Source organism: Pleurodeles waltl, chromosome 9 (genome assembly GCF_031143425.1).
Source record: "Pleurodeles waltl isolate 20211129_DDA chromosome 9, aPleWal1.hap1.20221129, whole genome shotgun sequence".
NCBI lineage: Eukaryota > Metazoa > Chordata > Amphibia > Caudata > Salamandridae > Pleurodeles > Pleurodeles waltl.
In genome coordinates, this window is record NC_090448.1 from 157,302,548 (window position 1) to 157,316,891 (window position 14,344).

The window sequence follows — 14,344 nt, forward strand, 5'->3', positions numbered from 1 at the left end:
AGTGTTGAAGGCTGCGGAGAGGTCAAGAAGGATCCGTGCTGCAATCTCACCTCGGTCGAGGAGGCTTCTGATGTCATTGGTTGCAGCAAAGGCATTGGAGGTGGTGGTTGGTGACAGCAGAAAACAGTCAATGCACCTGAAGCCTGTACCACGGGCAGAGATATTTCACCATTCCCAGGAGGTCTGTATTTTTCCTAATTGCTGGACGTAACTATTCTCTACAATTGCCATAATATTTGATGAGTCTGAGTGGATGTATCATATAATCAAAACACAATTGTATTGTGTGCAAAAAACTACTTTTCTAATACAATGTTCTTCCTGCATTTATTCTTCAGCAAGAAGGACAGCCGTATGTTTCACTGCCTTCACAACAAGCTATTAAAGAGCAAAACTGGTTACATTGGAAGCTCTCCACCTACCTGTGAGTAGCTCTCCAGTGTGCAGTCCAGCTTACTAAATTAGAAGTGTTTGCTTGGTTAAATTACTGCGTGGATACCAAAATTGAAAAGTGGGTATTTCAGATGAAAATAAGTGTATTTCCAGAACCCATAATATCCAAAATATATTTAAAGTTGATATTTGAATGACAAATCATGCAGACTTATTACTAATCTTATTACATTGGCGTCAGTTTCAGTGCAGATGTGGATGTTATGTATTATCCTTGTAGAAGCTTTTCAAATTGACAAAGTCTTTTTTACATTACTGCTAGCAAACCTGCACAAAGTGATCACAGCTGGTAACCTTTCATACAGTAGTGTAATCTTGTCTGATGTGTACAACACTGATAATATTAACAGCTTGGGATGGTTTTCATTTAATATAAATGTCTCCTATTACTGAAAGGTTTGGAGATCCCTGGTGTTAGTGAACATTTGTAACTGCAGGGTACCTGTGAGAGTAGATTGGTGTCAATTCTTCTTAGTAACAGCGTGGCAGCATCTCTCTCTCTCTCTCTCTAACTCTCTCTCTCTCTCTCTCTCATACTTCTCTGAATAAAATCATGGAGCAGGACTCAATGAATAAAGCATGATCCCTGAAAGAAAATGTCAGCTGGTTCTTCATTTTCCAAGCGTGCAAGTCCTGAAAAACAGAGATTGCAACACCACAAGAACCTCATAGTGTACCTGTACATGAGAGGCTGTTGGAGTTGCACTGTGGGAGGGGAGGGTTCCTTCTATAAAGAGGTTAATCAAGTAGCGAATGGAAGGTGAAGCAGAAGTTTTAATCCATGTAGTATCAGGAAAACCTTGTGTAGGAAGATGGCTCTGTACATACTATATCAAAATGAGATATAGGCGGTCATTCTGACCCTGGCGGTAAAAACCGCCAGGGCCGTGGTCCGCGGGAGCACCGCCAACAGGCTGGCGGTGCTCCTTTGGGCATTCTGACCGCGGCGGTACAGCCGCGGCCAGAAATGGAAAGTCGGCGGTCTCCCGCCGGCTTTCCGCTGCCCAGGGGAATCCTCCATGGCGGCGCAGCTTGCTGCGCCGCCATGGGGATTCCGACCGCCATCCTGTTCCTGGCGGTTTCGGCCGCCAGGAACAGGATGGCGGTATGGGGTGTCGTGGGGCCCCCGTAAGAAGGCCTCACTTAGAATTTCAGTGTCTGCTTAGCAGACACTGAAATTCGCGACGGATGCTACTGCACCCGTCGCACCCCTTCCACTCCGCCGGCTCCATTCGGAGCCGGCTTCCTCGTGGAAGGGTGTTTCCCGCTGGGCTGGCGGGGGGCCTTTTGGCGGTCGCCCGCCAGCCCAGTGGGAAACCCAGAATGACCGCCGCGGTCTTTTGACCGCGGTACGGTCTTTTGACCGCGGTACGGTCTTCTGGCGGTTCCCGCTTGGCGGGCGGCTCCCGCCGCCCGCCAAGCTCAGAATCACCCCCATAGTGTACACAGAGTACAGGGGTTCCCCAAGAGGCTTGACAGAGGCAATAACAGATAATACTAATGCTCTATTTGTGGTAGTGTGGTCGAGCAGTTAGGCTTATCAGAGGGTAGTGTTAAGCATTTGTTGTACACACAAGCAATAAGTGAAAACACACACTCAATGACTTAACTCCAGGCAAATAGGTTTTTATATAGAAAAATATTATTTTGTTAATTTATTTTTAGAACCACAAGATTCATTCAGCAGGTAAGTACACTAAATGAAAGGTACTTTGCATAGTTAGAGTTAGAACTTTGAATCAAAACAGTAATGTACACAGTTTTTCATAAATGGCAATATGCTATTTTAAAAGTGGACACAGTGCAATTTTCAACAGTTCCTGGGGAAGCGAAGTACAGTACAGTTTCAGAGGTAAGTACCACACTTAAGGGTTCAATCTCCGGGGTATAGGTAGTCCACTGTTAGGGGTTCAAGGCAACCCAAAACACCCAGCACCAGTAATACAGGGCCGGTCAGGTGCAGAGGTCAAACAGGAGCCAAAATAACATGGGCGCCTATGGGGGTACTCCGGTTCCAGTCTGCTGGCAGGTAAGTACCAACATTCTCGGAGGGCAGACCGGGGGGGAGTGGGAGGGGGGGTTTGGAGGAGTACTGGAAGGGCCCCAAGTAGGCACAAAAACCACACCCTCAGTGGCATGGAGGTGTCTGTGTGCAGTTTGTCAACAGGGTGTCGGGTTCTCAATAGAACTCTATGAAGGGACCCGGGGGTCACTTAGACGCTGCAGGAAAGGCACAGGGGGGGCCCTCGGGCAAGCCACCTACTGGGCAAGGGTGAGGGCAGCCTGCTGGTCGTTGCTGCACCAGTGGTCGGTTTCTCACAGGCCTGGGGGCTGCGGGTTCAGTGCTTCCTCCAGGCGTCAGATATCTTCATCCCGGGCAGTCGCGGTCAGGGGGTCCTCAGGATTCCCTCTGCAGGCGTCGTCGTGCGGGTGCAGTGAGGCCATCCCAGGGTGGACACGTCATCTGAGTCGTCTGAGGGTCCTTTCTGGATAGTTGGTTTCTCTGGACATGGGCTGGGGCGTCGGGTACAGAGTAGTGGCGACTCACGCTTCTGGAATGAGGTGGGAGTCCCTTTAGATTAAAGATTAGAGAGATTTGTAGAGCGCATGACTACCCGGAGACCTCCCATGGATGTCTTTGCTTCTTGCTGGGCAGAGCCGCTGCCCACGGGAGATCTTGGTCCTCGGTGATGCAGGTAGTCCCCTGGAGTCGCTTTTCGGTAGCAGGGTGTTTGAAGCAGGAGACAGGTCGGTAGGGCTGGGGCCAAGTCAGCTGTCGTCTCCTTTTCTTCTCTGCAGGGTTTTCAGCTCAGCAGTCCTTTTTCTTCTTGTGAGGTCATCAGAAATCTGAAGAGCTGGGTTCAGGGTTGCCCCTAAATACTAAATTTAGGGGTGTGTTAGGGTTAGAGGGCAGTAGCCAATGGCTACTGTCCCTGACGGTAGCTACACCCTCCTTGTGCTCACTCCCTCTGGGAGGGGGGCACATCCCTATCCTTATTGGTCCTACTCCTCCAAAGCAAGATGGATGATTTCTCAAGGAGGGGATCACTTCAACTCTGGGGTGGACCTGGCTGCAGGCTTTGTTTCTGGCCTCAGGGAGCACAAAGGCTCTCACCCCAGGGGGTCAGAAACTTGTCTCTCAGTAGCAGGCTGGCACAGACCAGTCAGTCCTGCACTGAAGGGTTGGGTAAAATACAGGGGGCATCTTTAAGATGCCCTATGTGTGCATTTTTTTAATAAATACAACACTGGCATCAGTGTGGGTTTATTATTCTGAGAAGTTTGATACCAAACTTTCCAGTATTCAGTGTAGCCATTATGGAACTGTGGAGTTTGTTTTGACAAACTCCCAGACCATATACTTAATTTGGCCACACTGTACTAACAATGTCTAAGAATGGACTTAGACACTGTAGGGGCATATTGCTCATGCAGCCATGCCCTCGTCTGTGGTATAGTGCACCCTGCCTTATGGCTTTAAGGCCTGCTAGAGGGGTGACTTACCTATGCCACGGGCAGTGTTCTGTGTGCATGGCACCCTGAGGGGGATGCCATGTTGACTTTGCCTTTTTCTCCCCACCAACACACACAATCTGCAATGGCAGTGTGCATGTGTTAGGTGAGGGGTCCCTTAGGGTGGCACAATACATGCCGCAGCCCTTAGGGACATTCCCTGGTCACAGGGCCCTTGGTACCACTGGTACCTTTTACAAGGGACGTATCTATCTGCCAGGGGTGCACCAATTGTGGAAACAATGGTACATTTTTAGTGAAAGAACACTGGTGCTGGGGCTTGGTTAGCAGGGTCCCAGCACACTCTTAGTCAAGTCAGCATCAATATCGGGCAAAAGTGGGGGATGGGGTAACTGCAAAAAGGAGCCATTTTCCTACACCTTGCTACTGCCCTACTCTATCACAGATACTTTGCAAGAATACACAAAGGTGGATCCCTGGTGTGCAGGGTACCGCCTTTGAGCACATGGCTACCAATTTTGAACAATTTCAAAGTTGCTGATTACAGTGGCACTGCAAATTTGGAGTTAGGTGCAAACTCCTTTTTCACCCAAAATGGGTTTATAAGTCAGGCACTAGTTGTACCTGAGATAGATATTTGTTTCAGCTACATCTTGTGCCAATTATGAAATCCAATAAAGCAACATGCCAGTTATGGGTGAATTCATACCCTATTTGGATGTAATTCACATTCCAAACTCCCAAACTCAGAATTAAGTGCAAAGTTTGCACCCTCTAATTGCCCATCTCACCCTAACTCTAATTGGCAGTTACGCAATGTGCACCTATATTTGGCAGCCCCATTACAATCAGCCCAAACAAATTTTGATCCTCTGACAGAGTCACTGTTTCAGCCCTTCTGTGAAGCAACCCTCCCACCATAGCTACCTTTCCTTTGTGCTTAGGTTCCCCTTTATTTCTAATATGTATACTGTTTATGGGAACTATGATGTTATAGAACACTTCAAACTACAAATCTAGTGGTGTTCAGGGTCACCTTTTGATGTTCAGTGAAATTGGGGGGAGAATCTGTTAGTCTGTCCTCCTTGCAGTCTACACTAGTTGCAACAATATAGAGTTTTGGAGTACCGCAGCTGCAATCAAGAGTAATGCCCACTGGTCTCCACTTCTAATTTCAGTCCAGTGGCCTAGGACAAATGTGGTCCATGCACACTGAATTAATTTATTAATAAATAGAGAAGTTTGCAAATATTATGTGCATAGTGCCTGTCTGACGTGTGCGCACAATGCACAGTTCACAATTGCCATAAGTGCACCCATCATTAATACCACATGGAGGTTAGCTGTTGCTTACATACAGCAGCAAGGAAAGCCCCATCCCCCAAATCATCTTCTATCTCCAGGACCTGTATGGAGAGAATATACAAGGGTTCCCACCACAGCGGATACCTAGATATTGTACCTGGCCAGCTTTACTTAGGCACTAGCCATTAAATTACATTCTTGTAATAAGGAATTGGGTGCCTTTCCTAATAGAAGGAAAATATCATCACATTTTCAGAGGATTACGAAACTCAAGAGCAACTAGCATTTCCATTGTTGCTGGAGCCACAGAAGTCAGACTCTACTGCAAATTCACTGCATTGCTCAGTATTGCCTTTTTAGGCTTTGAGGTTCAAGGTATAGGAACATTAATAGTGAGGGCTTTTTGTTGGAGGATAGATCAGCTGGTTTGAGTTACCCCTTGCACCATCCAGGCAGTCTTCTTTCTTTACAAAAAAAATTGGGGAATACTTACAAGCCTTTTTGCATCACTCTTAGACCATGTAATGTGGTGCATGAGTGAAAAACTGACAAATGAGATTTATGAAGCCACACAAGACCACCTCTACTTCTTAGAGTATCCTTCCACCAGCCATTGCAATCAACAATATTAGTTCTCACTTTAATTTTGTACTCTCAGCTAGGAGAAGAAAGCTATGCAAACAACTCAGCGTTAAACAAAATCCACTGAACTAAGCAGGCCAAACCAAAGAATATTTACATATGCAGAATGCAGTCGATGAGTATAGAAAATACAAAATATTGGGTGTATAATGGAATAATTAATTACATATAAACTTACTTGTTGAACCTCTCCATCTCCTGTACTAATACAGTGTTCATACTCTCTTCATATCTTACAGGATATTTTTCAAGTGCAGCTTCTATGTCAAAATCCTTTGGCAGCTGTGAAGAAATCACTTCATTAGAGAGGCTGATGATCGTTATTAATCATTTACATTGATAAGACATTCCCACAGACATTTGAACATCGTCTGTGTGGAAATGCTGCCTTTGTTTGCAATAAGAAACATCCACATTTAAAAATGAAAAGCACAGTGAGGGGGAATGGCTTGGACATCAAGCATGGCAGTCACAGCTTACTAGAGCTTCTGACTGGTACCCATCCACCACCACCCTGTTCACCATGGGCCTGGTACTTCCCATGGGGTAAACAAACGGAAAGCTTGAAGCAAAAGAGCCTGTCTGTTGGTGCTACACAGATGCCACTGTGAACCTCTTACTATTCTATACCATTCTAACCTATATTCCAAATGCTTACTGATTATAATGACGCTCAGTCAGCAAGTCATTGGCTACTGAGATCTGGGTTAAGCACTCCCCTGCCGACAAAAGATTGCCAGCACAAGTTCCCATTTGGGTGGTCTTCTGAAAGCTCAATATGAACGCAACAGAGCAGCAGCGTACCTGTGTCACAATTAGTTCTCTGCAATCTTATGCCCACAACTAAGGGGCTTACCAGTCACATTTCCTGTGTTCAAAGAAGCTTCTGGATCTTCAGCTATATCCATTTACAGATTTTCAGCTTTTAAGACACGGTTCTGAAATTCCTATTTATTCCAGATCATTGCTGGGTTTTGTGGAAACCAGCTTGCTTTTGTTGTTAAAGACTCCAAAACCTAGAATTCCGTGGTCACTGCTTTGTCTCCACTCATGCAGAGGGACCCAAATAAGGCTAGAGGAGTCCAACACACCAGTGACTGCTAGGTGCTAGCTTGCTCACAGCTGAGACGTGATCATAGTAAGCGCATTTAAGCTTCAGTTCTCTTCAGTCCAGCACTGATCATTGTGTGTTCCTGTTCGTCTGACCCTCTATTTCCAGAATGTTCTTGTTTCCTTAGTTAACGCTACCCCTTGTTCCTTGTAGTAGCACTGTTCTAGAGTGCTTCTTTGACTCCTGGTTCCTGAGCTAGCATTACTTTAGTGTATACTTTGTTTTCATGAACTCTCCCTATTTTTATAGTTAACTTTTTACCACATGGGGCATCAGCACTCATTTTTGGGACCAGCGCTTAATTTTCATCATGAGATTTTGGCCCAGAGCAACCGATAAAAAGGCACAAAAAAGGAGGAGGAGAAATATGAAAAGTCTGGGAAAAGGTAGGGATGAAAAACAACATGCAGGAGGGTGCTAAAGAGATAAGAGAGGGAAAAGTGATGAAATAAAGCAACACTAGGTGGATTCAACAGCCATGGGATTTTGCAACCTCTCCTTTGGCTGGAAAAACGTTGAGTCCCCTACACTATTTTTTTCTTCATGCAGTGAGCACTGCATGCAACTAAATAGGATCTTTTAGCCACAGGTTATTTCATTTTAAAATCAGTGATAGAAGCAGACCCTCTATCCTCCAATGTTACCCTTATTTTCCACTGTTCATCCACATTGGTTGGTTTAACCAATTTTCTTTACTCTATAAAGAAATACTGAGTTTCAACTGATGCACCCTACGCAGTACAGAATTGCCGCTGGCTCTATTATGAGCCGGAGACAATGCAGTAGGCCCTTTCCCGCTGGGCCAGCAGGCAGAAACTGTGTTTCCACCTGCTGACCCAGCGGGAAACTCGTAATGGGCCCGGCGAGGAGGCTGCCACACTGACGGCAACCTACCTGTCGGGACTTCGGCGGACGGGCTTTTCCATCCACTGAAGTCATAATAAGCCCATATTATGTGCATCAACACACCTTGAAATGTGTGCTGTGGGCACAAATATGGACAGTGCTCCCTATTACTGAGGCACTGCCCCCAGGGCAGACATGAACTCATGGCTGCCCTGGGGGCAGCGCAGTAGTAAGAGACGGAGTAGCTGCTTGAAGCAGCCATTCCATTTTTCACTGTACTGGAGGCACCCCCCTACACTTTAAAGCGGGGATCGAGATCCACCTGCAGGTGGGTGCAGTATGTGACTACACTTGCTTGCAGGGAAGTGTCTGTCTCTCAAATGGGACCCCATTCCGCTCCTTCAGAATGCTGCCCTCTGGGGTGCACTGACTATGCCACTCTTTTGTGGTGCACACTCAGTGTGCTTCCTTACACCCTCTTTGCTCCTGCACCCACATACATAACACAGCATAGAGGTAATGTGCTTCCCTCATTTGCAAGGGGCTATACCCTTATGGAAATGAGGGAATGTCACTTTAGGGTAGCACTGGTGCTACACGTGCACCAACACTTTCTGTGTTACAGGAGGGGGCTACACTAGTGTCTGCAGCTCATTCTGTAATAGAAAGTGCCCCAGAGGCACAGACAATAGGTGCACATGCCTGTTGTATCCCTATGACACTGCCTGTAAGACAGCCCCTGCTCAGATCAGCAGGTGAAATATTTGAATCCTATCAGGGTCAACACATGAGGTCAATTAAATATGCACTCATTTGCAACTGTATTAAGAATCTTACATGGATGTTTCACATAATCTGTTTTGACCAAAGAGCTATGAAAAAAAGAGATTATTATTATTTGTGGATGTGTCAGAAATTGTTAGGCAAAGGGATATATGATTTGACATGGACATTACAAGTGAAGCCAAACCATGGGCTCTCTGCTGAACACACTGATAACAAGAGTACCATCTAAAAAATACGAAGTGTGTTGTATATTTCAAGGACACTCAAAATGTGATGTAATCTTCAATTATGCTGGCCTTGCACAAATATTTTTGTCTGCTTACCTTATTGAGGACATCTTTTGCAATGTCAAACAAAGTGGTATCACTGCCCCCGGAAGAGCCGCCTGTTCTAGCTCCACCCTGTGTCAGCAGCAAAGATTCAAAAACGATTTTGGTCTGTTGAAGGTCCTTAGAAATGTCCACGTTTTCATGTAACCCAAACACCTCTGGGTGCTGGGCAGCAGGAAGTACCTGATAACAGAAAACAGTGAAATAAACAGGGTACAAAAATACTCTGCCTAACTAGCACATGATCTACAAATGGTCCATGTAAGCAACTCAACGGGATTACAAGCAGCATGGATTACAAACCAGACACACAGGAAGTGGCAAGTCATATTTTAAACTTTTCTAGTCCTTTACCCTTCCACCATTCATCAAAATACACTACATGAAGGTGACTTTCAGCTCATGGTCAGTTTTGGTAACCAACATTTTGCCACTGCTAAACAAATTAAAACTCAAACACATTTTAGTTTCATTGTATCGCTGATCACAGGCACTTCAACCTCAACCAGGTGAGATGTGAAAAATTTTTGAGCGTGGTTCTGGCTATTGGCCACAGCTCATTCCAATCACAGGGTTTTCATTAAAATACCAGCTCGAAGCAACCACCATAATAGAAACAGAGAGGTAACTTCTCAAGGAACAGTAGCTGATGGGAAACAAATTTAATACTCAGCGAAGGTATGCAGGTTAGAGACCACACAAGACCCTACAATGGACAATATGGTGCTAAGAAGTATTAGCTAGGTTCTTGTAGGGAGGAGTTTGTAGCAAAGATGATTTTATAATTTAAATCAATGATTTTCTGCATACCATCAAAATGTTGGAATTCTTTTTGATATAACCCATTTCTTTACCACTTTTATGCTTCGTTTCATAGTTACATTTATTCATACAATCTTCACTGGATTAGGTCGTCATTTTTTTAATGAAGACTTTTAAAGTGAGTCTATCCATGGGAATATATGTTTCAGAACTCACTAAAAATACAAACAATCCTGTAGGCTCACATGACTGATTGTTGAGCTATATGCGGCACCATAAAGCAATGCATGGGAGGTACATGGATTACAGCCTTCCAATGTCCATGGCTAATTCAGCTAAGCCTGTACATTGCCACATGCTTTAGGATGTCTAGAATTTGGTCACATTTGCTAGTAAGCCTGCAAAAAGTGTCAATGAGAGATACTGCAAAGAAAATGAGACAGAGCATTGAAAGGAAAACCACGAAAATTAGATGTTAGATAGACTGGTATACAGATAAGGATATGTGGTAGGGGGGCATCAAGGGGAAAACGTCTGAAATAGACCTAATGGAATGAGAGGGCGAGATGAACCAGAAACTGGAAGTGATGGGGGAGGTGAAAAATTGGTAGAGGTGGGGTGAATAGAAACTAAAAATAATGGTAATGGGAGAATGAGAATGGCGAAAATGGAGTTGAAAAAACTGGGAAAGATGATAGTAAAACAGGAAATGATAAAGATGGGGAGCACAATGAGAGGAATTACGTGAGAGGAAACATTAATAGCAATGACAATGATACAAACAAGTAAAATAATGAGTGGTAGATTTTGAGGCGAGAAAGAAACAGGTGAGAATTGGCAGCAAGAGAATGAGCAGTGTGGAAGTGAGAAAAAACAGGAGAAAAGGGAAATTAGAATTATGCTTTAAGAGAAAAAGGTGAGAAGCACAAACATGTGAGGCAATTTGGCAGAGAGGTAGATTTCAAGTTAAGAGAGGACGAGACTGGTAGGTGAGAGAGAATTTCGGGTATGATGGATGAGGAAGGGTAAGGCCAGAACTAGAGGTAACAATGTCAGAGGACTGGTAGTAAATGGGAAAAACTGAATTGATAATGAGTCTAATACAGATACAGGCAAAATGGAGCTATACAATTGGGAAGTAAAAGGGAAACTGGGAAAGATGCAGAGAAGAGAGTGAGGGAAATGAAATAGCGTTTCTCTTTGTTATGTATTTAATAGCGTTTGCCTTTGCACAAATCATTCATGAACAAAATATTTCAAAGCAGTTCTGCCTGGTAGGGGTACCTCTACTCTATCACCCATTCTTCTAAGTCATTAAAAGTGGATGGATATCTGACTATGACTCCAAGTTCAACACACTACCATGCTTTTCCATGGAAAATGGAATTACCAGGCAGCCTCACGGCCTCAATGACTTCAATCGAGTACATGGAAGTGATGATTGTAAATAACGAGAGGGACCATTTTGTTTAATTTTTAAAAATGAGATGCATGGCCATTTAAAAATAAATAGGAGGCACGAAAAATATCGTGCTCCATTCTAGTTAACAGTTTCCCATCACTGCTTTCTGGAGTGCAGCAATGAAACTGAGGGCGCACAGGCTGCAACAACATTCCGCCAGTGATAGCATCTGGAGATTGCTACCTGCAAGCCTACAACAAACTGACCCACAAGGGTTAATGAAAATGAATCCCGTCCGGCTCCCAACAACAAGTGTCCACTTTATGAGTGACAGTCCTGAGGTTTTCTAACCTGGATTCCAGCAGGAACCGAATTATTTTTTGCTGCCATTCCCCCCTTTCTGACTCTGCTCAGTGAATGTTAAAGTAATCTTCCAGCTTCTTGATCCCAGTCCTGGCCAGTTATCTTTAAATGCATTTTCCCCACCTGCCTTATTTTCCTCTCTCTACTGCATTATGTTCTAGTTTTCATTGAGCTGAACACATTCTGTATCATGCCAAAAGTCTTTCTGACTTTAACCAAATTGATATCCAAATACTGGTTTCTAAATAGTTGAACCCTGTAAAACCCTGTGCAAACCTCTGACCTTTTCTGCTTGGATACACCTACAGGAATATTTTTCCCGCATCCAGTATTTGTTGCCTGATCCTGTTCCTTCTCTATGACACATCCTTTTTTTCTTTCATGGGATATGCCTTGCTCTGCAATTTGTTGCCTGCTCTGCAGTTAGTTACAACCGTCCTCTGCTTATTTTGACTTTTTACCCTGTCTGTCCCAGCGGTCATCCACAAAGAAGAAAAATGGAAATAAACACTCAGAAGACCCAAGGATGAACTCTTCAACTACCTGAGTCCTAGTGAACAAGTTACTTGCCTTCTGTAATACATTATCTTTTGGAGACTCTATCTAGCTGCAGATTCCTTACCTTTGAATTTCCCCAGGTGTCAGGCTCCACGCGGAACCAAACTGAGCCACACGATGGCTCACGCAGGGGTATTGCACAAGCACATGTTTCCGGATCCAGTGTGACGCCTCAGGAAATTCAAAGGTAAGGAATCTGCAACTAGAAGTCTCTATCAGATATGTTGTTTTTGAGACCTGTGTGAGGCTTGTTTCATTTTGATACTGTTCCCTTATGCTGCGGTCTGTTCCCTACCCTTTCTGCCACAAATACCACTAAAAGTGCAATAGTGAGTAAGCACTTTGGGGGTGATTCTAACCCTGGCGGTCGGTGTTAAAGTGGCGGCCAACCCGCCAACAGGCTGGCGGTCCAAAAAATGGAATTCTGACCCTGGCGGGAACCGCCAACACAGCCCGCCAACTTAACACTCCGACCGCCGCGGCGGTACAGACAAACAGCGCGGCGGTCACCGCCAACAGGCAGGTGGCAGACAATGTACCGCCCACACTATCACAACTCACCAATCCGCCACCTTTTCCGGGGCGGGAGCACCGCCGATAAAAACACGGCGGAAACAGACTACGAACGGGAAAACGCTCACCTCTACGCACTCCACGAGGACGGAGGACAGCATGGAACCCGAATTGAACATCATACCTGCTCTCGTCTACCTTCTCATCTACCACGAGTACGAAGTCCGGCGCAGACGACAACGGTGAGTACTGCACCTACGACACACGGGAGGGGGAGGACGAAAGGTTACGGGCACACACATATGTGCCCCCCCCCAATCATGTACTCACCAATGCAGAGCACCAAGTCACAGTGACACCACCCAAACACCCCTGAAAAATGCTAGGACATAATCATATTTGGAATAAATATTTATGTACCAAAAAGCTCCAGAAAATTAGCGTACAACCATGAAAGATATCCACAACAAAACAAATGACATACACATCAGTGTATAACTGAAGTACCAAGTCCTGCACATCCTACGAATTCAGCATGTCCGTGGGCCAAAGTCTTGAGAAACAAGGGCAAAGCCCACACAGGAGACCTGAGTCCTTTGGAGAGAACACTGCAGGGGCATCAGATGTAAAAACTACAGGCACCTCAGGGGGAAGGGAAGGGGGGGGGCACCACAGCCACATGAGTCCACGACGCCAGATCCACGAGGAGCCACCATGCCCACTGTTCAATCCTGGGGAGTGCAAAGCCACAGTCTCTCAATGTCTCTACAGTGGGTGGGCTGCCCACTGGACCAACCTGGGGAGTGCAAAGCCACAGTCTCTCAATGTCTCTACAGTGGGTGGGCTGCCTACTGTTCAATCCTGGGGAGTGCAAAGCCACAGTCTCTCAATGTCTCTACAGTGGGTGGGCTGCCCACTGGACCAACCTGGGGAGTGCAAAGCCACAGTCTCTCAATGTCTCTACAGTGGGTGGGCTGCCCACTGGACCAACCTGGGGAGTGCAAAGCCACAGTCTCTCAATGTCTCTACAGTGGGTGGGCTGCCCACTGGACCAACCTGGGGAGTGCAAAGCCACAGTCTCTCAATGTCTCTACAGTGGGTGGGCTGCCCACTGGACCAACCTGGGGAGTGCAAAGCCACAGTCACTCAATGTCTCTACAGTGGGTGGGCTGCCCACTGGACCAACCTGGGGAGTGCAAAGCCACAGTCTCTCAATGTCTCTGCAGTGGGTGGATTGCCCACTGGACCATCCTGGGGAGTGCAAAGCCACAGTCCATCATGTGGATGACAGTCTCCACTGGTCAAGGAGGAGGCATGGTGGGCACAATGAACCATCAACGGTGCTTGAGACGGCGGGGCCCAGCGGAGCGGTGCTTGAGAGGAAGGGCCCAGCGGAGCGGTGCTTGAGAGGAAGGGCCCAGCGGAGCGGTGCTTGAGAGGAAGGGCCCAGCGGAGCGGTGCTTGAGACGGCGGGGCCCAGCGGAGCGGTGCTTGAGATGGCGGGGCCCAGCGGAGCGGTGCTTGAGAGGAAGGGCCCAGCGGAGCGGTGCTTGAGACGGCGGGGCCCAGCAGAGCGGTGCTTGAGACGGCGGGGCCCAGCGGAGCGGTGCTTGAGAGGAAGGGCCCAGCGGAGCGGTGCTTGAGAGGAAGGGCCCAGCGGAGCGGTGCTTGAGAGGAAGGGCCCAGCGGAGCGGTGCTTGAGACGGCGGGGCCCAGCGGAGCGGTGCTTGAGACGGCGGGGCCCAGCGGAGCGGTGCTTGAGAGGAAGGGCCCAGCGGAGCGGTGCTTGAGACGGCGGGG

General features: G+C 46.5%; 1 protein-coding gene across 1 annotated transcript in view; it reads right to left on the minus strand.

Annotated features, from left to right (window-relative positions):
• DNAH12 (dynein axonemal heavy chain 12) overlaps positions 1 to 14,344 on the minus strand; it is a 937,015-nt gene that overhangs the window by 106,056 nt on the left and 816,615 nt on the right. The window contains exons 69-70 of the mRNA XM_069206470.1: positions 8,941 to 9,129; positions 6,053 to 6,156 (exon numbers count right to left, since the gene is read on the minus strand). Coding sequence (XP_069062571.1) covers positions 6,053 to 6,156; positions 8,941 to 9,129 — 293 coding nt within the window. The remainder of the gene's footprint in view (positions 1 to 6,052; positions 6,157 to 8,940; positions 9,130 to 14,344) is intronic.